This window comes from Diprion similis, chromosome 6, assembly GCF_021155765.1.
Source record: "Diprion similis isolate iyDipSimi1 chromosome 6, iyDipSimi1.1, whole genome shotgun sequence".
Lineage (NCBI taxonomy): Eukaryota > Metazoa > Arthropoda > Insecta > Hymenoptera > Diprionidae > Diprion > Diprion similis.
The window spans coordinates 22,559,725-22,587,481 of record NC_060110.1 but is presented as its reverse complement, the minus strand read 5'-3'; the positions used below and the strand labels follow the sequence as shown (position 1 = coordinate 22,587,481).

The window sequence follows — 27,757 nt, the reverse complement described above, 5'->3', positions numbered from 1 at the left end:
TTTCTAATATTTATACACTAAATAGATACTTTCACAAATACTATCTATCTCAATTTATATCGAGAATAAAGCTTGCAGTAATTAACATTTTTGTAACGAGGTAAATTAACACGAGATTATTTTTATCAAATTATAATAAAATCTTAGGCTATCAGTTGCACATATATCACATATAAAACTACCTGTTTGATAATGAGTGCACTGTTCATGCCACCAGCTATGATATGAGCTACATTGGATCCAATCTTCGATAGGTGGATCAACATATTCTTTGCCACATAACGCGCAATAATAATCATTTTCCTTAGACTCTTTTTCCTGACTAGCCTTACTTTCAACAGTCTTATCTTTGGTAGTATCAATCTTCTTTGTTTTTTTTTAGAAGTTTTAATAGTTTTACCTGTTCTTCTTCTTCCTGACTCTTTTCTTCTAACTCTAATTTAAACGGGCTGTCAGAAGCAATTATTGATTTTTTACCTTTTCTCCGTCTGAAAGATGCGTACTCTTACCCCACAACCTTATGCGCACACTTACCCCAAACTGCCTGTACAGAATTAGGTTAAAATTAAGCATTGTTGCGTAATTTTACCAAGTTTCAATGTGTAATGAATAAAACTAGATACATAACTGAGCATACTTAGATACAATCAATGCTGATTTCCGCAACATGAATATAAAAGTATTTTAATTGAAAATCAAGAAAAATCGTAAGAATTATAACCAAAAATTTCACTTACCAATATCACTGAAACTATGTAACCTTGTCAGACAAAATTCTACTCTTTTGTCCAACGTCGTAGTGATTACTGAAAACAGTCAGTTCCCCTACTCTACTGCCAACGGTTTTATAAAAAAGCAACCTGCGCACACTTACCCGCTGCGTACACTTGCCCCACATGACTCTAGATACAACAAACATCAAATAACATCTAAGAAGTACTTTCTGATTGACATCATGCATCGGTTGTTATACAGGCCGATTTTTCATAATAATCTAGTATTTGTTCTAGTTTTGACGTGTTCTCATCAAGTTTGAATTATTTTGCTGTAAATTGAACTTACTTTGAATTACAGTTACAGCTGTTGGTCCGTGAACAAAAAGGGAAGGTTATATTACGACGTCGCACTTGGTCCCTGGCAAGTTCCACCTTTAGACGGGGGGGGGGGGGGGGGGGGGGGTTCTACATACGTGGGACCCGTCAAACCCGTTGATACTAAAATTCATAAGTCTTGGCTTTGACATTTGGAGACCGCCAGGGCCTTAAAATAGTGCTATTTTGGTGAAACCAATTTTTGAATTTAAGTGACTACCTGAGTAGCTGAAAACTGATTTCATTCGTATTTCGCACACATGTTTTACACAGAGTCGAATACCTTGAAGTAGAGCGAATCATACGTCATAGGCTAGAACGCGTATCCAGACGGCGTCGTATCATCTGAGATTGAACAAATTTCAAGGGAAAGCTGGAGAAAGTGAACTTGATTTTTTTTTCACATCTTACAGTGTAATTTTTCCATCGGCATCCGAAAGGGCAGCAAATTTCGCATCAAAATCGAAGTACTCACATACACATTACCGAAACTCGACTGGTGATGACGGGGGGACTATTCACCCAAGGAATCACCGAAAAATTCTATGAGAATTTGCAAAGAAATCAAAATCGCCGCATAAGAAGTCGTCAGAAATCAGTCTCAACCAAATATAACTAAAATACGGAATACATACGATTTCTGACAATTTCATAAGGGAAATCGTCGTAGATCGCTCGTAATGATTTTTTTCAATTCTGCGTGTATAACCCTTCGGGTGATGAAATACGATCTGTGTTCCAAAATTCATGAATATTCATTATATACGATGAAAAAAAACCAGGCGTCCTTCATCTAACTTGTAGATTCCACGTAGAAACCAATTCCTACAACTTTCGATATTAGAATAGTTACGTCCTCAAGTATTTTTACGGGACCGATATCGCTTCGCCCGACCTTGGTGGCTTACAAAAAATCTGATACCTGGTAAGCATCTCAAATCGGCCGAGCAAGAAGCTTATATTTTTAAAACCAATGGAAACTTTTTTTGCGTGAAAAGTACGCCAACAAGTAAGCCCGTAGTTTTTCGCTATTGCGAAAAATTTTCTTTGTACTAGTTATGAATTAGGTATAACATTTTACTGTGAAACGCGATTTTGTTGGCAAAATGTCGTATTTTAACATTTAAACCCCGCACATGAGTCATTCGTGTCCTCCTGAAATTTTTCACGTGAAATAACTAAAGAACCAACGTAGTTGTAAGGATGGTGAGGTGACACGATAAAAAAAGATTCCATAAAAATTGTCGCTCTTTACACAAAGTAGAATAGTTATACAGTAATTCAAAATTTTTACAGATTTTTTGGAACACGTTAAGCCAATGAAAAACATTACGGACGCGAGTGATCCATGTGCGGGATTTATTGGTCCCAAAACTAGTGCGGGGCTTATGTGCTAATCATTTTTTGTGTTGCATTTGCTTCGAAAACGTCGAAAACACTTCGATCTGTCGAAATGAGCAAGCGCATGAAATGTAAGTGCAAACTGTCGTATGTTAAGCAGACGTTGTATGTTAAGTCGGGAAAATTTTTGCATTTTCTGCTCAGTTTGGGAGTTATTGGCTTGGGGTGGTTAAAATGAAAGACCTAGTGACTTACGGTGCATTTTAGTTTTGTGTTTCATCACACGATTTAAAGAATCAACAATCTTTGAGAACGTCAGTACGACGTGATATCGCTCGCGGTCGGACGGCGTTCAACAGCCGAAATTCAGAGCTCGTTATACGAATAATCTTCCACCAGTGAAGAATCGTTTGGGAGTTGGTTGTTAATGTTACGAGACACCTTGTGCATGTGGACTACGCTTCGTAAATCACACGATGCACGACGTGACAGCTCGATCCAAATTAGTGACTGTTTTCTTACGGAAGTCCGTTTAGCATTTTTATTTGTTGCACTGATTGTATTTTATCACGCTTCTTTGTGGTCGTTGAACGCTATACTTCCACCAATCCCACGATTTGAAGTAGAAAATCTCCAGGGATAAATCAAGAAGAAAAAAAACCGGGATACTCAACCTTCACCCGTAGTTAAAGTGGATCACCTTTGCTATCAATTTAACATTATCTACTGACCGGAAAAGGGTGATTGGGTTTTGGATCTCGTCCTGAAATACAGCTAAGTATAGCTGGCCATATAGCTAGCTGTCGGCTAGGTAGAATAGAGTCCATTCTCATCTCAAATAAATTCACTACGGAGATGGGCATTGAATAGATCGGTGTAATCGTACTGTAATTGATAACAAGTGGTGACGTTACCTGTTTACTTGTCTGACTTACTCTGCTGTCTCAGGTTTGTGTCGGCTGCGCTTTGCGTTAAAGCTTTACGGTGAAGTTTGATGGTAACCTGCAATGAGCAAAATGTGCCATCAGAAGTTTCACTCCGAAAATGTAATCGCTGAATACCGAGGACTACGCACAATATCGCCTCGGATTGCCAACTTGTCCAAAGGAAACAGAAAAGTCTCGCGGAATCCTCGGACAGGAAGCGCTCGGCGTGCCGGAGAAGCGACATCACCGAGTGCAGCGCTTGGTTACGTGGAAACGGGAAGTCGTCAGTATGTTTCTGGGACTCACGTACCATTTGGACATCGACTCATCTTTCTCACCCCCGTTTCTGTCATTTCATTGTCCCGTCACGTTGTCGTCGAGATTTTCCGAGGAAAAACATTAGACCCCTTTCTCTAACAACGCACCGCTTCTTTTCTCTACTTACGTTTGGTTTAAGGGAAACCAGAAAATTTATTTTTTTGATTTCTGGTATTGCAGACACGAAGCTTCAGCTCATATGCTTGGCGTAGAGTTGCAGGGATCAGTTCGAAACTCGGTTAAAGCACGCGGAAACAACGTTAGCAAAACACTCAACAGGTAAATCGAATCATCGGTCCAAAATCTGGATGTCCACGAAGGACAAACTTGGGATCATATTCCTGCTGTTAGATCGCCTTCAGCATTCAGAAGTCACCGGTATTTTAAATGGAATTAAGTAATAGCGAAAATTCTTTAGTTGTGATTTCATCCTCGAGAAGAATACAGAACTTGTGAATTCAGTCTGCTTATCCCATCCAGAACATATGTATTCATTGATTGTCCATATAAAAGCTCACTTTCTAGTCAGTCATTCAATAAAAATCGAAAATTGAAAAGATATCGAGTTCTTGTACATACTCGTAGATCTGTATAATATATGTATGTGACGAGCTTACTGTGAAAGCGTTGAACGGCACACGTACGAATAGATGGGACAAGAAACTATCATTATATCGCGAAGAGATAGGATACATGATAAAGCTGATTCTCCGTGCCGATCTCTGCAGAAAATTGCTATCAGCTTTCGTTCACACTGCAGACTAGAATGACCTTTAGTTCCTTATTACTCGTGAACAAAACTGGACCAAAATAGCAACGACAAAGTTATCAGAAAAATATGAATGTCCTTTATCTGTGTCTGAAGTAAGTATGCAGTAACAAATATATCAGCGTACTCGTGCCTGTACCTTCAGTTGGTTGGTGAATAATTCAGATGAATCTTGCACTTCTACTTCTGCCGGTGAAGAGAAACGGCTCCGTTTCTCGCGCACGCGGCAAAGAAAATTGCAGCGATCACGTGGGCTAGCCGCAGAACGTACGAGCCATCCGGTCAAGAATGGAGTGGGAATAAGAATTGGAATGGGAATAGAGAAGGAAGGATGCATGCGACTAGCCTGGCTTCTAGGTATCGGGCACGATATTGGGTTAGTTTTTATCGGATCTAGTTTCCTCTATGGTTCAATGAGGCCTCCGCTCCCCGTAGATGTCCACCACGTTCCACATTGTAAACCGATGTCGTAGGTGTCATCTTCCGGGACAAAATGGACTTCGATCTACGGCTCGCTTGTCGCTTGGCTTTCTGGCTTTCGTTTCTCCCACAAAGTACAATGTCAGGGGTTTTAATTATCATCGCCTTACCGTCTTCGCCAAAAGAGGGACTCTGAAACCGTGTCACGAGATTCTTCAAGATCAATTTACACACTCTGCATTTCGCTAAACTTAATTCACTCACTCCAGTGTAGCACCGATGAATTATATTACTTCAAGCGCAATCTAACTATTTGTATTCTCTCAGGCTATAATCAGTTTCGCATCAATCACTGTCACGATATCAATATAACTTTTTGCCAGGAAAAGGTGTAATTAAAGGCTTCCGATTGCTCACGTAAATTTTCTAATTTTTATTTCTATCTCTCGCTTCTTTTTTTGGACAATTCTCACTTCTTCGCGGATCAATTACGTCCGCAATGCACGGTAATTTCCGGCCCTGAATCTTGTGTATAAATCGAACCAGCGATTAATTAAATCCTTATCGCCATCCGATACGTTTTGCAGGGTACAGCAAATCGAAATGAATTTGATTCAGCATCGAGGATAAATCTCCGCTCGATAGAATCGATCACTAAATTTGACAAAACCTTGAGCTGCGTTAAAGCAGACAGAATCGAAACAGGATGCAACTTCCATATGTGCGTCAGGGATTTGTCCCGCAAGGCTAGACAACTTTTTCCTTAGATCGGCTAGAAGTAAATGCATTGCGTTCTGAGACCATGGCTTCATACTGTTTCGTTCGATTGGTCTGCTCGGCTTACTTATGATCGCTGGAGAAGTTTACGAGGTTTGCGGATTTCCGGAATCTTCCACAGCGTGCAGTTTTTGGCGGCAAAAATGTGGTGCGTGGCGATTTCCGACCCGCCTAAAAAAACGACGCTCCATATCTACCGGTTTGTTGGTTCGTTAGAGGAAGCTCGTGAACAAAGTTAGTATACATCGTCCCGTTAGAAACGGCAGGCTGCAAGTACAGACCTTTTAGCAGGTTTTGGCCGGTTCCACGACACGATCGATTGTGGGTACCTGGTAATCGACGTTGTTCCGAAAACGTCCATCAGGCCAATCACTCCGCCAGCATAAAAGACCGGGAACGAGATGCTGTCACTGTGAGGCAAACAAATGTTTCGTTGTTCGTTGGTATTTAATTACCAAAAAGACCATCGGAACCGCAAACTTAAGGTTAATTTATGGCGTAATTTAGTTTCAATGTCGGTAGCATAAATCTCCCGGGTAGGACAGGCCCCCGAGTTCGCCGACGCGCGGGAAAAAACTTCTACCTACCCATCGCACGAAACAAAGCTGCGATCTCAAAGACGATCTCATTCCTTTACCGAGAACCACTCTCACAATCGGACGACGCCATTATGGTGAACCACCGTACGGTTAAGTAAAATTATCGACATGTCGCACTGCGGACTTCTCAGCTGTTCTCCTTCACCTACATCCTTACCGTTACACTGCACGTCAGACGGTGCTCTAAATTTCTTCAAATTTCAGTATCACCTTAACCCTTGCAGCCTAGAAATCTCACGCCTAGTTAAAGATATTCAAAATCTAGTCATTATGATTGGTGGATAAAATCGAGGACAGACTTCATAGTTCAACAAATTCGACGAAGATCAATTCGGAAGATGTTTATCAGGTTTAACACCTGATTTGTCGGTAGTACTCTGACTTTCAAATCCACTTTTGCAGTTGGGTTTCAAGTTAGTCGCTAAACCGAAGTGACACGATCCTGAGGAACAATCAGGACTGCATTTATTTCGTCCAACCGTCACTTCCCGTCACTGCAGGACAGAGTATTCCATGTTATAGGTATACCTGAACACACTCTTACAGCAGGTTGAAAAACGATCGATAAATTTGGCGGGTTGACATAAAGTCAGTGCGGGTTGACATACTCGACATATTATACGGAGTGCGTTTTATGCACCGTCGGTATGTCGGCAAGAAAAAAAAATTTCCCGCATACCAACGTTACAGAGTATAACACAAGAGTTACGGCACTTGCAGTAAAAGTTCGGTCGAACCTCGAGAAATTATTAACTTCGTTTAGCGATTTCCTGAGTCGCTTCGAAAACTTATCGCTGACAGAAGCTGAGTCCCAGTTATTGACCTGTTTTGGTTGGAACCGTTGGAACCTTGGTTCTAAGATTACCAAAAAATGGTTTTCCAGTGTCTAACACTCTAGCAATTGGCCTTAGTCATTGAGATTTCACTATTTGTGCCGTCAATTTATAATTTTGGAAAATAAAAGGATCAATAATTGGGTCTAAACGTGTCAATAATCCGAGTATGGCTAACCGTTCACGTGTCGCCAAATCGGCAGTAACTTAAGCGTGTAGCGATTCCCCTAAGCTTTTCACCGATAGTTATTCAAACGTTCTATCGCTGGTCTAAGTGAAAGTTCACCGCCGAAGATAGGTGGATTTAGAAAACGATTACTCATGGAATTCGTCATTTTTTTTCCTTCTTATGCCTCACTGGCAAGACATAGTAACTTATACGGTAATACGGTATTCCAAAGTAATACAGTTCGCGACGCAGCTGATGAAATATTGAGTATATATGGACGTTTTGGGAACGGTTCACGTTTTCGGTAAAGCCAATCCCCCAGGTAGAATCAACCCTTACCCAACCTTTTGGGGATCGGCAATATTTCAAACCCGATATAATATCAATAATTCCGTATGATACGATGCCTGCCAGGAGTTGGTCACAGTTTGGAAATGCTGGGCTGTCGCTTTGCCCTGAGGCCACCACGCCTTGAAGATGACTAACGAGCCTTCGTCATTTTTTTTCTTCCGCCCCCCCGTGAACGAGGCCAAAATATTACCCACAATTATGTAGCATTCTGCAGTCATTGAAATACGGTTATGGAATATGGAAAAATGATGGCTTTGACTTTATCGATTAAAAATTGCTGATCCGTTTTTGGAACTGCCCTGAAACGTTTCGATAGTTTAGCACACCGTAAAAAATATTCAATATCAAACCAGCGTGAAAAACGAGCAAACACAGCGTATTCTAGGTCACAAGTAAGCCGTGAATTGACGTAGAGATTATTGAAAGTACTAATTCATTGATTTTAGTTCTCGTTTTCTCTGGTTTACGATGTCCGGCTAATTAAAAAATCCATAATTGAAGACCGAACGCGTTAAGTATTTCCGGTGCTCAGTCGTTTACCAAACTTATTCCAGACCCATGCCTGCGTGTATGTGAGTGTATACCTAAGACACTATTTGGTGTAAATAATTAATACTGCTTGTAAGTATATGAATTAATCACCGCTAATTCTTACGTCTCATTTATCACGGTCAGCCGAAGAACCGAAGAGGACCGGGTGGTTAAGAATTCCAATTTTTTATACTTACTTACGGATTGATGATATGCCGGTCGCGTTTACCCGTTCGATCACGAGACGCTGGCTCAATTTCGCTTTCCTGTCATCTGATGGTCCACTTTTAGTCCGGCAAAAGACAACGCCAAGTGCACACGAATCAATCGCCGATAAAGACCTGGACGTTTCCATTCCAACCATTAGAGAGTAAAAAAGTAACTTGACTCTTCAGAAAAATGTTCCGATTACGTCGAGGATCCTTTGAACGAATCCCAGTGTTCAGAATTCCAGTTTCTTCGATTTTCATTCTTTTTTTTTTTCATTTTTTCCGAGTGGGTCAAGAGTCGAAGCATTCGATGGCGATGCAGTTTAATGCCGTGATGGATCGAAGATCGGCTTGAACAATGTCGATATATCAATCAAAAGGATCGAAGGCCCGTCCCAAAGACGGTGGGCGTAGGAAGAATACCAATTTCGTTCGCTGGTACACAGGATTAAACCTTAAGTAGACAATTCGTGATACGAGGATCGAAGTTTATTCGATACGTCAAGTTGTAAATCCCACTTTAATTAAATCAAGTAAGGATATTTAATTGGATAGAGCTCGAGCCTGAAAGCAGCCTTATAGATAACAAGATCCTCGAGGCCGCAGGCTCTTCCCCATTTGCCCACAATGCACCACGCCAACCTAATGACCCGAAGTGAGTGTTACTTGGCTCCTGGCTGAGGAGAGAATTTTTCAATTTCTTCCCGGATGATTGTGAGGCTCGTTTCCGCCTTCCAAATGCCAAACATTATTCTCTTAGGAATTGAAAATTGTTATAAATTTAAACAAAGTTATGCTGCGCTATTACGAAGTCCCGGAGTATTCATGTCAACTTTTTATTTTCATTAGCAAATGGGCACGCGTGGCATCAGGGAATGATCAAATTCTGTGTTTCTATTTTTTTACCAGTTCGTAGTTATTAAGGCTAATAGTTCTCGTATGTAAACCTTTCGGTCGGAACCAGTCTGACAATCCATGCAAGGAATTATCGTCCACTACGTTAGCTCGGAGCTTTATCTGCTGCACTGAACTTGATTGTCGTTTTTCATTATGCAAATTAACGTCGTTATATTTTCCAGAAAATTTATCACACGTTGTATCCACTCGATTGAATATTTCAATGTTTTTTTAAGCAGTTTTTATGATGATCATTGTGCATATACAATATTAATATGTACCAAGCTAATGTTATACTAGAGAGAAGAAACGGTGAAAGCAAAAATTGAGCGAACCGAATAACGGCATAAAGCTAGTTCTACACTCAATGATAAAGAATCTTCGTGATAATATATCTTTTATTGTTAATAATAATCAATAAAACATGACCGTCAGGTACAAACATCATACATAAACAATACACGCGGTAATAATGTAATGCTATATTACTTTCGAATTAATCGTACGAAGACAATGAGTGCGTATAAATAATAGCATATGTTTTACGTTTATTTATGTTGATATTTTAATTCTTTATTAAATATGTTATTAAATTAATTTCTTTTTCTTCTTCTTATCTTGTGTAATCGTAACAGATACTGCAATACCGATAATAAAAAATTATCAATATATAACTATATAGGTTTAAGAGTAAATAATAATTATGAAAATAATGATGATGATGATAATAATAATAATAATGATAAAAATAATAATCTTAGCATCTATTAATGTGTATGCAGCGATGTACATCTACTATATCTACGTTTGATTGTGAGTGCGTAATCGATATGTTTGGTAACTGGTATAAATAAGACTAGTGTTAGTAACATACATATATATAATATATATGTATAATAATATACGATTAGGCGCGTAAATATACAGAAATAATTTAAATGCATTAAATAACTAATAATGAAAATAGTATAAAATAACAATACAGATCCACACGAATCACAAATTGTATGATTATAATAACTATGAGTGAATTATGTGTATAGATCGTCTTATAAATAAACTGGGATAAATTAAGGTTTGAAATATGATGTATTTTATACTTGTCTCATATATAATTCAATACTTTCAGCTATAGCACATTCACAATTATAAACTACACATTAACGTTTGTATATAATTATATATATATTTCATAGCCCTAACATACAGTATAAATTAAATAATTTCTCTCTAATATTTGTATAAATTTAAAACAAAAGTTACGACAATTTGTCGACTGACTGATTACGGACTACTTTTGAGTTCTACCTACGTATGATAATATAATATAATTTAATAAGAGCGATAACGATGACGTAAAATCCTATCTTCATTCTCGAACGACGTCGTCACTGCAAATCCGATACTGGCACGTGATAGTGAAAACAAGCGAAACAGTTAAAATAAATAAATAAATAAATAAGCAACGATTAAAACGTAAATCATAATATGTTAAACGCAGGATGAACAGTCCGCGATCAACAACCTAAGTCAACTTCTATCAAACTAATTTTGGAATATCTCTTTAAAAATCTCACTCACCGTGCACCTCAACGGGAAACGCGAAACGCATACATACGACAGCGAAACGATTTACGTTATAAAAGGCGACAACGACTTAACAGCGATAACATACAACACATATATCTAATTGTTAATTTCTATAGTCGTCAGTGAATTAGCCCCTCGGTGTTCCTCAACCTGGAATTCCGGGCGAACGGTGAACCCGCTCAAGTTGTTCTCGACCAGACTAAGCAGGTCCTGTTCCTCGATCCTCTTCCGTCGTGGCTTGTCCTTCTCCTTCTCCTCCTCGACAAAGCTCGGCTTCTCCTGAACGCTCTTATCCCCGATCCGACTCTTCGTGTTCTCGTTTATCAGCTGTTCAAGCTTCGACGGTCGCTCGGTGCTTGCCTCCCGGATCTCGTTGTACTCGACTGGCACGCCGTGCCTGTTCACCGAGGGCTTGTAGGTCTTGACCTTTGAGTGTCCCTGGATGATGAGGTACATTGGGCCCCGGATCGGCTTCGCAGGTTGCTTATAGTGCGAGAATATCGGATCGGTCGTCAGGCTGGAGGCCGTGGTCGTCGGGGCCGCCGGTGTCGAGGTGCGAGTCACCCGGTTAATATCGTTGTTTAGCAGATGGGCCAACGGCGATTGATTCTTTATGTAATCCGTGACCAGGTCGAGACTCGAGGTCGCAGTTTCCGGTTGTGAAACCGAAGATGCCGCCGTCGGTAGGAACGGAACTTGAGGAGGAGCCGCCGCGCCGTTCACCGACTGCATCGAGTTCATTTGCAGGTTCGGAGGACTCTTCACTCGAAACGATTCCGAATCCGTGACGCCCGTCATCCCAACTTCTGGACCAGGAGTCGAATGCATCGTAGGACTGCTGTGCTGCATCCCCGGAACAACCTGATGGTGATGCTGATGCTCGTTGAACATTTTCTGAGGCGGCATCGACGGCAAGCTTCCAGGAGGACGCCTCATACCGTTTCCCATCTGTCCAGGCATCATCGCGTGACCTGAACCTTGACTTAGATGGATCAGGGGCTGGGCATTAGGCCCCGGAAATACCGATCTTACTGGAACCTGGTTGATCTGATTGATCTGGTGGGCGTGAGCCATCTGGTTCATTTGGTTCATTTGCATCATCTGATTCATCTGGTTCATCGGATTCATTTGACTCATCGGGTTCATCTGGTTTACCTGGCTCATATGGACTGGATGGTAGTTCATGTGGTTCATTTGAGGAATGGGAGCCGGTGGATTAGTGATGGCGTTTGGCTGGGAAAGCGGTTTCGAGATTTGGATATTCTGCTCGGCCTGGGTTGCTGGGAGACTGTCGAGTCGTCGATCGTCGTAAGTGACGTTGGTGGATTCAGTGTTGGATTCCAGATGAGTAACGTTCGCTATTTCCACGTAGTTGGTCGGCATGATAACAGAGACAGGTTCCTTCCGCTTTGAACCTTCGAATCCAGGGTCGACCGGACCGGCATTGGCAACGACGATGTGCATCTGCGCATCCGAGTCAGTGGACGATGGTTTGCCGACCACGATGTTACCGGAGTCGTTGTCGTCGGTTGATAACATCGACGACTGAACTAGGTTCCCGGATGAAGCAGGAGTTTGAACAAGAGAGTTTTCCTGCGGCGGCGACCCCTTTTTCCCTACCACCACCTCTTCGTTCTCAGAATTCTCACCGTCCACGATAATGTTCGCGTTCTGACCAATGACCACGTCATGGTTCGACGAACCAGCCGCCTGGTGATCACCACTTGTGTCAAACTGTTCCTGAGCGTTAAACGGCGTCTGCCAAGTGACCTGATTGACCTCTGAAGAGGGACCACCGTTGGCCAACCACCCTCCTGATATCGTCTGCGTAGAATGATAGACAAGATTGGACTTCTCAAATGACACCGAGGGCGTCGTTACCGACTGGAACTTCTCCCTGGTCGTCTGAACAGGCGGGGTGTAGACGCTGTTCAGCCCCTCGATCTGCGACAACTGGTGCTTCGGGGGAGGCCTAGACGAAGACTGCACCGATCTCGGCGGAGGATGTGGCTGCGAGAAGGAGTTCATATGGGGACTGTTGTAGCTGAGTCGTTCATCCTGAATCGGACCCTCTTCCGTCTGCGTACTGAACTGCTGGTTCTGATCAGCGTAAGAAGCCATCTTCTCCTTCTGCGGTGTAAAGGTCGGCTGAGCGGCATCGATGGGCTTGGGAACCACCGGCGGAGGAAGCATCATGGTGTAGGGTTTGGGCTTCTGGTTGTAGAACGGACTGGGATAATAACTGGCCGGAACGTTTTGGATCCGATTGTGATTCCGATAGTCACCCATGCCATTTCTGAAGTTCGTATTCCGCAGTATCTTCGGTGGCTCTGCCCCTGTACTTCCCGTAAAATCGTTGCGGTGTAAAATATGCTCGTTTCTGTACTGCTGATCCGGGCTTTTGGTGAACTTCGGCCCGTCAACGAACTTCAGGAACTGTTCCGGGATCTTGGGGCTCGTCTTCTTCGCCGTTACCCCGAGGACCAGGATATCCCTCTTTGCCGAGGGTTCCGTGGTGTGCGAGTCCAACCAGTACTGGACCCGGTCCAGGACAGGGGGCACGTAGTCGAAGGTGGGGTCGTTCTTCAGAGGATCACCCCGACCCAATGGCGTCCACTCGTCGTAGTCCATCCGCGGTGAAAATACCCGGGAGCGACTCTCGTTTGTGCCTAGAATGAGAATGTGAGGGGAAAATTAAAGTCACGCGGTAGATGCTGCGTCGGTAATCAACGGCGATAACAGTACATAATAACCAATTACTATACAGTCGGTTGATTTAATCCTAACTATATATTATAATACGCCAGTTCTTAATCTTCGACACAAGTGCGGACGGTAGATTATTACCGCGGGTGAAGAATCGAAGGGAATATGAGAAATGACGTTTGACAGATTCGATTCGAAAGTCAGCGCGGGTTTCGTTTAACGGGCAGCCATTCTGTTTCGAACTCCACGGAACCGGCTCAACTTCCCTGCGACGCGTAACTTCAATTTCACTCAAACTACAATCGATCATGCATTCCGCTTCCACTCAACGAAACCCGGTTCGTGCAGGTGTCGGAAATATTACGGAACCTGGAATATGGTTGTCCAAAAAGATGTCTGCAACTTGCAGAATAATGCTGTTCAGCAGCTTTTTCTTAATCTTGCGAAGTACAGAAAGTTACAAATTTGGTTCCATCGTTCCAAAAGTTCTCTTTTCACTCAATGGGAACCCGCGATTCTGTTATTAGCATTTCTTTACTTTTTTCTGCATTGTCGAGACTATCGAAACGTCCAGTCTGACGTCGAGAAACGTTGGACGCTCGTTGTAACCAGTTTCTGGATGCAGTGCAGTGCACTTTGCGCGACATAATGGAAGGGAGGCGCCAGCGCCGGGTATGGTCGACAATCGACACATGATGCAAGTTACGACTTCGAAGCGCACGTATAAAGAGAGACATGGACGGAATGAGCTATGCGCAGCCGTATATCCAATCTCTCACTTTACATAATGTTTGCGCAGTGCACACGCACGTACACACACACTTCAAGATCGGTCGTAAGTGCGTCTCTAGTGGGCTGCTGTGTCCACTGCTCAATCGAGAGGAGCAATCAGGGTTAAGAACACTCGACGAGATTCACAGTGTCCAGTCAGTCGCATGATACAGGCCCTTCGAGGCTCTTCCATTTTCGCGTAGGCAGCTAGGCTGATGGGGTCATAACCCGGTTTTTTTATCTCTCGAAAGGTAATTCCTGAGAGTCGTTATTATACGCGATAGCGATAAAACTGGGGGTTTTATAGGAAGTCACGTGAAATCCGTTCTCTTTGACATTTTCATACGTATCTCAAACTGCCACCCTACCCTTTTATTCTGGCTGATGAATTGACGTTCCTCTCGTAGTTACTCAGACAGAAGATGAACGTAAGTTGATAACCGAGTTGAGGGACTTCGGAGTTTGATTAAACAAAGTGTACAAGTAACTTATACGTTTTACGAATGTGCTGGAATTTATGATTCGAGATTGAATTATACATTACTCAAACAGAAACGAATAAATTTGCTCACGCGTTGAATTCACGTGCCGTTTCCCGGACGGAGATAAATTCTTTACGAGATAAAGTCTGGTGCTAAACTTGGTCACATTGGCAGCAGCTGATTCAATATTTACCGAACCACCTACATGTTTCCTATACCCACCCATGAGTCGTATATTTACCTACCTTATGGAAGGCAAGACCGAACTCAAGCCGACTGCTTTCCTGCGAAACTTTAAATTGAATTCGGGAAAACTGGTGAACCGGAATTAGATTATGCAGGCCGTGAAACAAATTTCATCCGAAGCTATCGGTCGCGAAATTGGTTACTCCGAGAAGTTCATTAAGCAGAGTGCGCAAGTTTGAAGTATCTGCTCACAACGATTCTCATCGGTCAATTGAATATAACCGACTTTCCAAACTTCGTTTTGTATGATCGAAGACCCCAGCGTGGGAAATTTTTCGCCGATTCTTTCGCAGGTATTAATGTTATTAACAATCAATGATACTCGAGTAATTACGCTGCGAATTCGACAGGTTACAAAGCACGGACAATATCTCAAAAAAGAAATTAGATAATGTATCTAATGAGACAATGCTAGGCTTACGTTAATTACACTGGAACATCAAATTGAGAAGAAGACAGACGTAACGTCGAAGAAATCTCTCCGTTTAATGCAATTCAGTTTGTTAAGTGTGCGGCAGAATTAATTAACTGATCTGTGCCTCGATTATATCACGTAAAATATAGCAAAGCAGCGATTCTCCTTGCCTAACCATTATAGCCTACTTTACGATTTAGAATTTAAAAATAATTCCTAATTTCGTTTCGTCGTCGTTCGAATTTTAATTAACGCTTTTACAATCTGGCTGTGTGTAGCACTCCTTCGGCCTGAGTCGATTTCCTGCATCTAATATGGCACTTCATTCGCTCTAAAAAATTTCATTCAAGGAATGGCTCGACTGTTTTCCCATCGCTTCGCGCCGCACACCGGATTGATGACCTGATACGGCATCGAGCTTAGTGAAACTTTTTCCGTTTTCTATTCTCCCGTTTTGTTATACTGCCGATCGTTAAGAGACCGTGTATAGAATCGATTATACGGGAAAGACACATCGGTCAGTTAAACTTGGAAAATGAGGAAAAATAAATCGACGAAAAACGGAACTCAAATGGAAGGTGAATAAACAGTGGCGCAAAAAAATAGAATTCAAGATTTTTTAAACACGTTTTACGGACGCGAAAATGGAGGCGAAACCCGGACGAGAATCGCGGATTAAAAACTAAATTGAGGAATACAAAGGCGGTTCGGGGGAGAAAAATTGGACGAAAACGTGACCGAGGCATCATTTGAATCTTGATTATTTTCGATTGTAATTATATTTCCACTGAACGCGAGCGTATCGATTTTACGCCTGTATAGCTCTTCACCTGCAATGGTGATGGCGATGGTGATGGCAGGTCAGTAGGTCATGTTTCTCGCACGTGCATGTACATGTTTCTATCGAAGTATTGGTGCGAGACGCGAACACCTTACGTACACGCGACTCGCTATATATCCACGTAAAAATGCTCATGCGGCTTCACCTCCAATTTGTCTGTGCTAAGAAGTACAACTTCCGCAAAGTAATAAGTTAAGCCTCGACTTTGACAACTTGGGAAAATACGGCTCGGTCACTTATCGCGATAACTTTCTTTGAGCCATATTTTTTTACTGTTGTTGTTAAGTTGGATTAGAAATGATCCGGCATGTTTGAAACTTTTTTTTGTATAAATATTGTTGGAGCAGAACGATACGAAAATAATCCTCATCCAAAATTATCTGATTTTTACGTGACGAGAGAAGCTTTCTTTTATTATTTTTAAAATAATATTTAGAATTAAAATAACTTTACTAAAAAATTTTGTCTTTAAATCTCTTCCCATTCATACGACAGAAATTTATATTCTGAACGTTTGGAGTTGATTAAAATCGAAAACAGACAAACGATTAGTGAGGAAATTTACAACGATGTTTTCATTTCCTGTGTAAAGAATAATAATTTTAAAATAACTATCATCAATTTCTAATAACAAATAAACTGAAATTACTTTTAGACGTGACTTAAGTCCTTACTTTAATCCCGTAGTTTCGTCCTCAAATAAATAAAAATTTAAACATGAATGAAAATTATGAACAAAAAGAGCGATGAAAAAATGACGAAGAACTGCCTTTTTATCAAATAAGATTATATACTACACAGTGACTTGTAAAGGAGGGATAAAATCTCGTAGCGTGGGGTGAAAAAAAGGATAAAAAATAAATTCTCCCTGCACAACTCGAATAAAAAGTCACCCTGAAAATATGCGACGAGTACCTGTAATATCCTTGCGGACTCTTGAACCTGTTTGACCTCCTGCTCTAGCTCTGCTGCTCGCCGACTTTTTAATTTTAATTATAGGCCTCACTCGCTCGCTCGCTCACTCACTCACGGTGATCCTTTCCATCGTTGTAGGTAGGTAGGTGGGTAGGTATAACGTGAATTGAACAGTGACTACGAAGCGCCTTAATCACAAGCGCACGAAGTAATTTGGGCCCTTTAAAGTTAAGAAGACCCAACGATCGCCGACCGACGCGACGGCCACGTTTCAAGTCGTTTCCTCGTCCGAAATAATCCGCGTTTCTCGTTTTCGCCAATCCTCGAAGCCATCTTTGGTAAGTATAATGAGATGCTCGAATTTTTCACTCTACGCGCATATGGCGCAATTAGCGGTCAGCAGCTGGCTGATTGATTCACACACGTGTCAACATCTAATTAGAAATTATTCATTCGCCTGCAAGCGTTAACATTATGCATAGATTTATACTATTGCCATTTTTTAGCAAAAGTGTAGGCACAGGAATATATATATATATATATAATATACTTTTACACGTGTCTTACACCGGTTGTAATTTTGATTTTATCTCTTCATTATTCTCGCATATATTTATTTGCAAGGATAAAAAATGGCATGATTAAATCAACCTGTGCATTTCTATCTAAAAAAAAAAAAAATAAATAAAGTCAACCTCAGGTGTGAATAATTTATATTGAAAGAAGAATTTTCGAAATGTTTACGTGATAAAAACGCAGTGGTAAAAATATCGTAAAAATTGTGCATCAGGTTTGTAAATGAGATGAAACGGATGTAAAAAAAAGAGCAAGAAAAACTTCAGCCAAAGTTACTTAAAATTTAGTTGAAAATCATTCGATAGGTATAGCGAGTCCAACATGAATGTGTGGTAGACGTCTCATCACGAGTAAAAGCTTGACGAAGTAATTGATCGGCTCAAGAGATATAAGAAGAACAAATTGCGACCGAATGAAATCCCACGTTCCATTTACGTTTTTCTAAGTATATCTAATCTCTTTCTTCGGCCTGTTCAAGATTGGAAAATCATTGAAAAAGAACAAGAACAAAAGATACTGAAATGAAAAAGAAACCACAGATGGAATAAATGTCTCTACAGACGTAAGTTTCTCCTTCATTTTCGCCTCGCCTTTTTTCTCCTATATATCTCGTCATTTTCTTTCTTACAATTTTCTTTTCCACCGTCAGACACCGAAGAGCTCGTCGGCTTTAAGACCCCGCGTAATTGCGCCCTCCGCTTCCGCTTCTGCCTCTACATCTCGTCATGATGAGACCAAGAAAAGGAAAGGAAAAAAAGAAATTGAAAAAAAAAACCTCAGGAGCAAAAGAGACGAAATAAAAATACAAAAAACAAAACTTGGGTGAATGCGCGCGCGTACTTTGAACCACCCAATTCTAACGACTAACACGAATCGCGTGATTGATCTGTCTGAGTTGATTGAAACATCGGCGATACGTCTTGTAAGAGTTATATGTATACATATTATATATATATATACGCACATGTATATACAATATTATAAGCATATAGGTATATAGAAGGCAGGTTACACGCTCTGCATGGAATTGCCCCTGATGACTGCGTGACGACGGCATTAATAAAAATAACAATAATAACAGTAATCACAATCACGATATAATTGCAATAATGATAGGGAAAAAAAAAAAAAAAAAAAATGAAAGAAAACGGTAGTAATAGAAATGATAGCATATACGTACGAGCATCAGCGGGATATTATAACAGTAATCGATACAGAGGAATGAATGATCATGGGAATTCGTTGTAACCATAATTATATTCCACGCATTTCTACTCATGACGAACACAGACAATCGTTTTTTCGTCTTCTTCTTCTTTTTATTTATTTTTTTCATTCAAATCCTCACAATAGAAAGAAAGTTAATCAACGTTTCAATGATTATCAGGTTGTTTCGTACCGCCGTCTTGATGATAATTAATTCTCGGAACGTAGGACGAAAAAATAGATAGCCAATAGTGTGCGAAACAATTTGTTGTTCCACGACAAGTGCGAAACTGATAGAAAGTGAAATTATAGTGTCTGTGTAAAAAAATCTTGCATTCAAAATAGGTACTATTTACCATAGATTGAGATTGAAGAGGGTGGCTGTAATTATATGCTCGTATATAGACATACCTTTATACATATATATGTAGAAGCAGAATATTATAATAATTAGTCAGTTACTTGGACAAATTGAGACGTGGCCTATGATTTGTTCGTCCAGTTACAGCTATTTCAAAAGAGAAAGGATTCGACGGAAAGACTGATATTGTTGATTTCTTTAATTTTTTGCTACCATTTAATCAGAGATATTAATTTTCTGTTTTCACTCGGTGAGTTGAATCTTGTATCTTAAACTTCAAAATAACGTCTCTCATAAAAAATATAAAAAACAAACAAACAAACAATCGAATACAAAAATTAAAGCACTGCTCTAGAGGATAAAATATAAGTTGTTTATCAAATTCCCAGAATTTAATAATATCGAACGAGAATAATGGACCAAAAAGAGTGATTTTTGAAGCAACTTTTACAAATAAGTATTTCTCGCCAGCTTGCACTAATTTTTATCAACGAGAAGAATCACGTGACATTTGAGTTACTATTACAAAACGCGGTGATAAATAAATCTATGCATTGAATACAACGGAAATTTGAATTCAGCTGTATAAGACTTGCTTGTTTGTTCAGGATGAAAATTAAACCGGATAATTTTTTTCGCAATATTGAAAATAATACACGATTGAAATTTTTTTTTCTTCAAAAATTACTTCGATTTTCAAATTTTCAAGTTGAAAATTACTAAACAGTGCCAAGTCTTACACAATTCGGGATATTAACAATATTTTCTCTCAACACGTGGCGCACTATCCAATATCAAAAAATGAGCAGCAATTTCACGCTCCATATTTCTGTTACAGTGGAGTGAAAATCGCACTCTTATCACGGAATTTCATCTGCCCAACTTTTCCTTCCAAAGAAAGTGACATTACCGGTTTTATTTTCGACGGGTCCAGTCATTTCGATCTGGCAGTTAACGCTGCAGCTCAATATCGAAGCCAGGAGAAGCAGCGATCCTGTCAGATTTGCAGTTCGTGGTTTCAGCATCGTCTGTAACAAAAAACGAGAGAAAAAAACAAATTAACACCGATCATTACCGAAACGAATAACACCTCTTATTGCACGTATTTCTCGTCATTATCATCACTCACGTTTTTATTTTATATTAATATGTTGTTTTTTTTTCTTCTTCTTACAAGTGAAACGAAGCAAGGATTACATGAACTAGCAGAGAGGAAGGCAAGCCCCGGCCGATCGTAATTGCAGTATTTTGATACGGCAACATCCGTTGGGTCATTCGCCAATTTCGGATCCTTGATCTTTGATCCATGGAATTATATAGCCACGGAATTTTTTACACGTCGAATCAGCAATGCGATAATTACATTCCCGCGGTTCAAATTCATCGCTTCCGCAGAATCTCTGCGCTCCTGCAATATTATTATACATTTAAGGCCCTGAAAAAATTATGCTGAAAACTTATGTCGCCCTTTGTTATACGGTTTCATCAAATTAGGTTACGTAAGGCTGCGTATTGATCTTGGCCCTAAATAGAACTATGAACTCATGGAATTTTCATAACAGTTGGCTAACTTTCGACTCCCGGACAGAACTATTATTATTCAATTTCATTGTTCGTCTGTCAAATTCCGTCATAGGTATATCATTTAACGATATTGATCTTTTTCTCGAATTGATATCGACCGTCAAAAGCTTCCCACGATGTTTGGAATTTGGTGGAAGAATCTACGTTCGATTAAATTACTCATTGACAAAAAAAAAATCACTATCTTTAATCTAGGAAAAAGTTATGAAATCGAAGCGAACTCTTCTTATCGAAGGATTTCTGATTCGCTTTTATTTTAGTTATATAGAACAAAGTTTAACAGAAGTCGGTTTGTCTCGATCCAAGATCACTTTCTCAGCTAAATTCAAGTCCGCTTTCCTTTTCCCTTGCAAAGTTTCTCGTTTATCTTACTTTATTTTCTCTCTTTCTCCTTGTTGCGGCGGAACTTCAACCCAGAAAATGTTTAACAGAAAACCAAACGATGAGTATGATTCGGAGGATCGATTTATCGCAAAATGTTTGGATAAAAATAAAATTATGTCTGTGGTATAATTTTCAGAGTTAAAGGTCCATCCATACGCTTGATATTTTTTACTATTGAACGTTAACTTTGTAACATTACGTGTGTGATTCTGTCTCAAGTTTTTGCAAGAATGTTGTAAATGTTTTTCTCAAAATTTCAAAGGATTTTCCGGAGTCAATGTGCAACTATGAAAGAAAATTATAACCTCTTATTCAATCGGTTGAAATGAGGATTATCGAATTACAACGATTGAATTTGCAGTTTCTTGAGTTATAACTGGAGTTGAGATAATTTCGTTTACAAATAGAGTCAACTCTGACAAATGGGAGAAATTGGGCAGACGCGAAAACGTTATTTGTACTTAATGGTTTTACAGAAAATTCCGTTAGTTGTAATATTATTCTGATGAATGTCGATAGCCAGCGTAAAAAGAAAGAAAACACGAGATCACGTGCAAAAATATTAAGGTGAACGGGATAAATACAATTATGGAGGAATTCAAAACCAATCGAAAGAAATAAAGTGGCTCGAGCTCGATATTGCGATCAACAAGATGAAGTTCGTAGAGATGAAGAAAAAACCGCGATGCAAAGTGAATAAGTAAAACAATATAACTTGCGGGGTGAAAAAAGGCGAAAGTTGAGAGTTCTCAACACTGTGCAAAAATTTATCTCGGTATATTGACGTTCCGAATAGAATCTGACACGTTCGATCAAGCTTATTAAAATACTCGAGCCCCTACTTTTTACTGTCAGAGACTCTTCGACAGTTTCCAATTTACATTCAACTTGAAGAATAGTATAAAAAAAATTCAACGATATTTCACCGGCAGTGTGGCTCGTAGGTTATGCGCAATATAACGAGACGCCATGTTCTCATTAATTATTTCCCTATGCATTCCGCACCCTGCCACTCCAACAAACACTGTCGATACGTTTCCGCGAATTTCCCGCCCCAAAATATCGCAAAAACGGTCTCTAAAGTATCGAGGTGAAGATGCGAGTCAGCCATTTTGGAACCGCGATGAACACATCAGCCTCGACTAGTCACTTTTCAGCGTGATCAATCCTCTTAGAAATATCAGACCGGAATATGCATATGTGGATAAAACGTATGTTTAGTTTGGTGTAAATCTATAATTTGCACAAGATGATAATATCTTTCACTCGACCAGATGCGAAACTGCCGGCACACACGCCTGAATCTTATACCAACTCGAGTGTGCCTATGTGTGTGTACCTATTCATAATAGTCGAGAAAGTCATTGCCACCGCGTCTCTTCTGTAGAGATCGAAGTCCGCGTGTATCTACAAACAAAATTTATGATTCAGCAACTGGATATTCGAAACGGGCGTTCACCCGTTGATCGGCGCGTGTTAATAGACCTCGACACCGGGTACTCAGTCCCCTTAATCCCGTTTCGCACGGTCAACTTGGCGGTCTAGGAGAGAGATGGGGGGGAAAAATGAACGAAAAAAGTCAGGAATAGCTAAAAAGAGATAGATAGGAGGAGTCCTCGGGACGGTCCAGCAGTAAGAGTGAAGCCCGATGGGAGATGATGCTTCGTGCTGATGCTTCGAGACGAACTCGACTGCAATCTTTCGAATCGGAGGCTGCGTACCTCCTCCCCGTCCCCCGTTGATCCCCCTCGATTACGGTGAAAGTACCATCATACCAGGTATGTGAATTTGCATATTTTACACGTGTCCCGCGATGGAATATTTGCCAACGATATCTTACGTATCTGTAGAATTTCCGGTGCTGTTTCGTGTCGAAAATTTGATACGGATTTTACCAATTGTTGCATTGATTATGGTGTAGCGAAATACTCATGGGAACTGTTGTATATTATAATGTCTCGAAAGACTTGAAGTAATCGGGAAAATCTTTGATGTTGATGACGTCATATTTGATGATGAAATATTTTAACCAGTTATTATCGATCTGATCGAGCAAATCCACACCATCAGTAAAAATCGGGGGCTTAAACATCTCGTTAATTTTTGTATAATGCACCAAATTTCAAGGTTTTAAGATCTACAGAAATTTCAAGCCGAAGAATTTTTAATTTTCACATTTTCCGGAAAGCGGGTTTCCAGAAAGCAATCCAGAAAGCTTTTACTCGGTTATCATAGCTTTACCTTTCGCAGAAGTTTAGAAGGAATGTGAAAACAATTTCAATCAAGTTCAAACATATTTCACATATTCAATCGTGTTACGTTTTTTGAATCATATTCTGCAGTATTCAAGAATCTCATTGCATTACCTCGGATTTCAAATGATTTCAAATTATTTCCATGATTTCTTAATTATGACATATTTTGAAGGTTTTAAAGTGTTTCTGAGAATATATTTTTAGTGTTTCAAAAAAATTTCACCAATTTTGACATTTGTTGTTAGAAAAATCTTTCAAGTATGAACCACGATTGCCAACGAGTCCCTGATTGTTTGACACTCATGCAGCAATCGTTGAACAAGAGTAACGATAGCGATGCATTACGAAACGAACTAAAGTTTTTCATATATGACGCTTAAGCTGCGAAATTGTGATCTTATTTTCAATAAATTGTTGCATTAACTTGAACCTTGCAAAGTAAAAAAAAAAAGAAAATGGTGCAATAAAAAATGGACAGATGCATAGCAAAACAGCAAATCAAAATTATGTAAAATCAAAAATTTCAACTAATTAACGGTGCTTATTTTTCCAACCCTGTTTGCTTTACTTTCAAGCAGTTGCAAAGTCACTTCAAATCCCACCAAAGGGATTGGAGTGATAATTCCGCGATCGGAACGCAAGGATCTTGCGAATCGCTACACGCGTGGGGTCCGTAATTGCGACGAACGTCAAGAAGGCACCGTCGCAATGACGTACAATTAATAATTAATAAGGGATCCAGATTCCGGAGTACCGGTATCAGAATGGAGGTTGACGTATGTGACACGTTGCCTGCATTGACCAATTAGTGCTGAGAAAGCCGATCGAGTGTTAACTTTTAATTGCTTTCAAGCTGTGAATGGCGCGCTGCAGCAGCGCATACTGCATAATATATAAAGTACGCGATACCCCGGGAGAGAATTAAGCTTCTCCGACGAGTTTCCTTCCAGTCTCTTACTCAGAAGGTATATCGTAGATTGAATCGGCTGATGAACGCAGCGGAATCTCGTTCTTCCCGCAGAGAATAGTGTAGCAGTATTAAAAATCCGATAACTCGTCGCACTGCACGAGCATTCTCGACATCCGGTGAAATTGTATTTCTTATCGGCCTGCATCCTATGCGATTCAAACACTGTTTTTTATCACCATAGATACACACCGCTTTCTATTCATTCATTATTCATCTTTTTTTTCTCATCACCCATTTTTTAACGCATATTCGAATAACTGTTGAACAACCGGAACGTTAATCGTTTGCTCAACATTAATATACGCAAGTCTCATTGGAAAATATAATGTTATTTAAAATTCTATAACAGCTAGCGCGATTTGAAAAATTTTATGGACACACTTTTGAAGTCGAGTTTTATTCAGAGTTTTATCGATTTTTAATCCACATGATCAGAATTGCAAAAATCATTAATTGAATTACAGTCTAGGATCGTGTTTCAAATCAATCGTCATAAAATTTATCTATTTTACTTTTTTATTCAGTCCTCAAAGCTGAGTAAAAATCGTATAATTAAAAAGTGAGAAATTTCCTTCTACACACTCGATTCCTGCGAATAAAATTGAAATAAATTAGTATAAAGCTACAGAACAAGTGTTGAATTCACAGAAATATCGGGACTGGGAATAAAAAGTGCATCTCCGATAATTGGCTGATGCATTTCTCCGATTTCCACCCCACTCGATGCATCTTCCTTGTCACCTCGTCCCCTTTACACCCTCTCCCCCCCCCCTCCCCCCTCACCCCCTTTGGTCTCGCATCACGCGCGTAGGCGTGAGAAGGCGTCCCAGAGGATGGTGGCGTGTCGGTTGTAGGAAGACGCAGCAGCGGCATCGACAAAGCCTTTCCTCCCACTTATCGCATGTATAGGTACCTTAACTTACTAGCCCCCGGGTCAGTTGAGCCTCTCGCCAGCTCGTGGCTGGCTGGTCCAGGCTGGCGATTGCGGCTGGGAACTGGAGGAAATCGGTGCCTCAAGCAGCGTCTACCGTTACCACGCACGCGCCTCGTTATGCAGCCTGTATGTGCCTTTATGTGCGTCATTTTGACTGGTGTTGGTGCCTAACCAACTCCGGGAACGTTGGATCCGTAAAACGATCGTCAACAATGGTAAAGCGTGCTTGAACAATCATTTTTGGCTGGTTAAATGACGGTTTTTTATTTTTTTCCGGGACTTGAGTTCCGTCGTTTCTCTTTCCTCGATCCATCTTCTTTCGACAAATTTTCACACGCTTTTTACGATTCATGAATTTAAATTTTGCCAAAAAATTTCATTCAGGCTACGTTCCGCCATCTTTTACCCTCCAAATTCGTATCATTTTTCCAACCTGTCAACTCTAGCATCGGGTTACAACGCATCTTTTCCAGAGTCACTAAAAAATTCGAGTTTTCAGTTTATTTCGACGATTCAACGATGCAAAAAGAATTCTCAAAGTCATCGAGAATACTGTAAAAATTACTGCGGGGGACAGAATTATCGTAAGAAAAGTAGAAAAAGAACAGTGAATATGTAAAAATCAAGAGGGCAAATTTTTAGGCATAGATAAATCGTCATAGAGTCTCTAAGTTGAGACGGTATTGGAATTAAAGGATAAAAAAAGAAAAAATTAAACTTAAGACGAATCGATTTTCAGATAGCCTGCATTTTTCTCTATTCATCTGACTATATGTATCGTAAACGCAGGAGCTTTCGAAGCTTTGACCGCAGCTAGAAGACAGAAAGTCTCGTTACGCGAATCGAATGGAATACAATAAGAGATGATTAGTACCGAATTCCTTCCTTAGCTCTGAACGATTGTCAAAATGAGAATCGCGGTACCTATTTAACGGAGAGAAAATAATGCTCTATCGGCGCGAAAAACGCCGGAGGGTTTTCTGCGGTAACGGTTGATCGTAATGCGCGCTTAAGCGATCATCGGCAGAAGCTCGAAAGCTACCCTCCGGGTCATGACTAGCTGACCTCGCAGGCTGCAATAGCTATTATTAATATCGGAGCTTTGATAAGCGAGATGATCAATTACGTCCCGGCACAGCAGGGACGTCGCGTTTATGCTGGCCTAATATGCAAATATGATCGTTGTACTCGTAAAGTCTCCTACCGATGGCATGGCGTATGGACATGAACAGGCATAGACGCATTCACGGACATAATGCGTCTAGTATATCCCATTCGTCTATATGTCAAGTATTGTACCACGGCATGGAAAGATCTTGGGTACATATCATCGTACAAGGCGTACATCTTCTTTTCGTTCGTTCCTTTACTTCTCGCAGAGCCGGATCTTATCTCGATTTGCACATTTGTTATGTCTGCACTCTGTAGGTATATCTATATGCAGATTATCTGGCCATATATATTTTTCATATTATACTCGGTGACAGGTGTTATTATATATACATATATACTCGACGAGAGAATCCTACACTCTGCATTGTATCGTTTTACATTCGAGAACTTGTCGTTTTTTCTTGTTTTTTTTTTTTTTTTTTTTTCGTTTCTATACAACCGATTTTGTAACATCTTCGTTTCGATGTAATTTTACGCTCGGTGTAACGGAATGATCATAATTTATTCGATGCACTGATTCATCGGAGAATCTAAAAAAGATCTGGGCTTCACTGTAGCATTGATTCTTGGTTAAAATTATACAAGTGTCCAGATAATACAAGCGTGCTGCTTAATTCGCGTGTAAGAAATATGTGAGAAAATTTTCAAGGCTCAGATGTACATCAGACATTGTCGCACCTCTATTGCCAAGAATTAATACGAGGCACTGGGCCGCATTTATCACCATGAGCTTTCTTTTTCGATCGTGTAGGCACGCCCTGATCCATCCGTACACAAAGGCACAACTAGCCTGTGTAATGAAAATACATCGAGGCGTTTCCGTACCGATGGACACAAGCATATCTACCTGTAGCCAGGCTCCTAATTTCACGTTTGCAGAATCAATTACCAAGTGTTTAGTCTCTGCGGGTGTGGCAAATGGATTTTTACGTCCATCTAGGTCGACACACGTTCGTATTCTCAATGTGCGGCTGAAAGACGGTAGACGGGGTACGGAAAATCGTAATCCCGTGTCACAAAGCTTATATTATCGCCATCTTTTTATATAATAATTACACTTAGCTGGTGGAATCGACAGATGTATTATCGAGGATCGTCAGACTTGTAAGAGAACACA

The 27,757-nt window shown here is 40.3% G+C and overlaps 1 protein-coding gene across 3 annotated transcripts in view; it reads right to left on the bottom strand.

Annotated features, from left to right (window-relative positions):
• The window catches only part of LOC124407020, a 47,330-nt gene that overhangs the window by 5,496 nt on the left and 14,077 nt on the right, over positions 1-27,757 (bottom strand). Inside the window, exons 1-3 of one of the 3 annotated variants that reach the window (XM_046882798.1) lie at positions 25,447-25,504; positions 20,251-20,371; positions 10,417-13,490 (exon numbers count right to left, since the gene is read on the bottom strand). In XM_046882798.1, coding sequence (XP_046738754.1) covers positions 10,918-13,490; positions 20,251-20,365 — 2,688 coding nt within the window. In that variant the 5' untranslated portion in view covers positions 20,366-20,371; positions 25,447-25,504 and the 3' untranslated portion in view covers positions 10,417-10,917. Of the gene's footprint in view, positions 1-10,416; positions 13,491-20,250; positions 20,372-25,446; positions 25,505-27,757 lie in introns of those variants that run through there. The other 2 variants (XR_006929277.1, XM_046882797.1) reach the window with 2 other exon arrangements.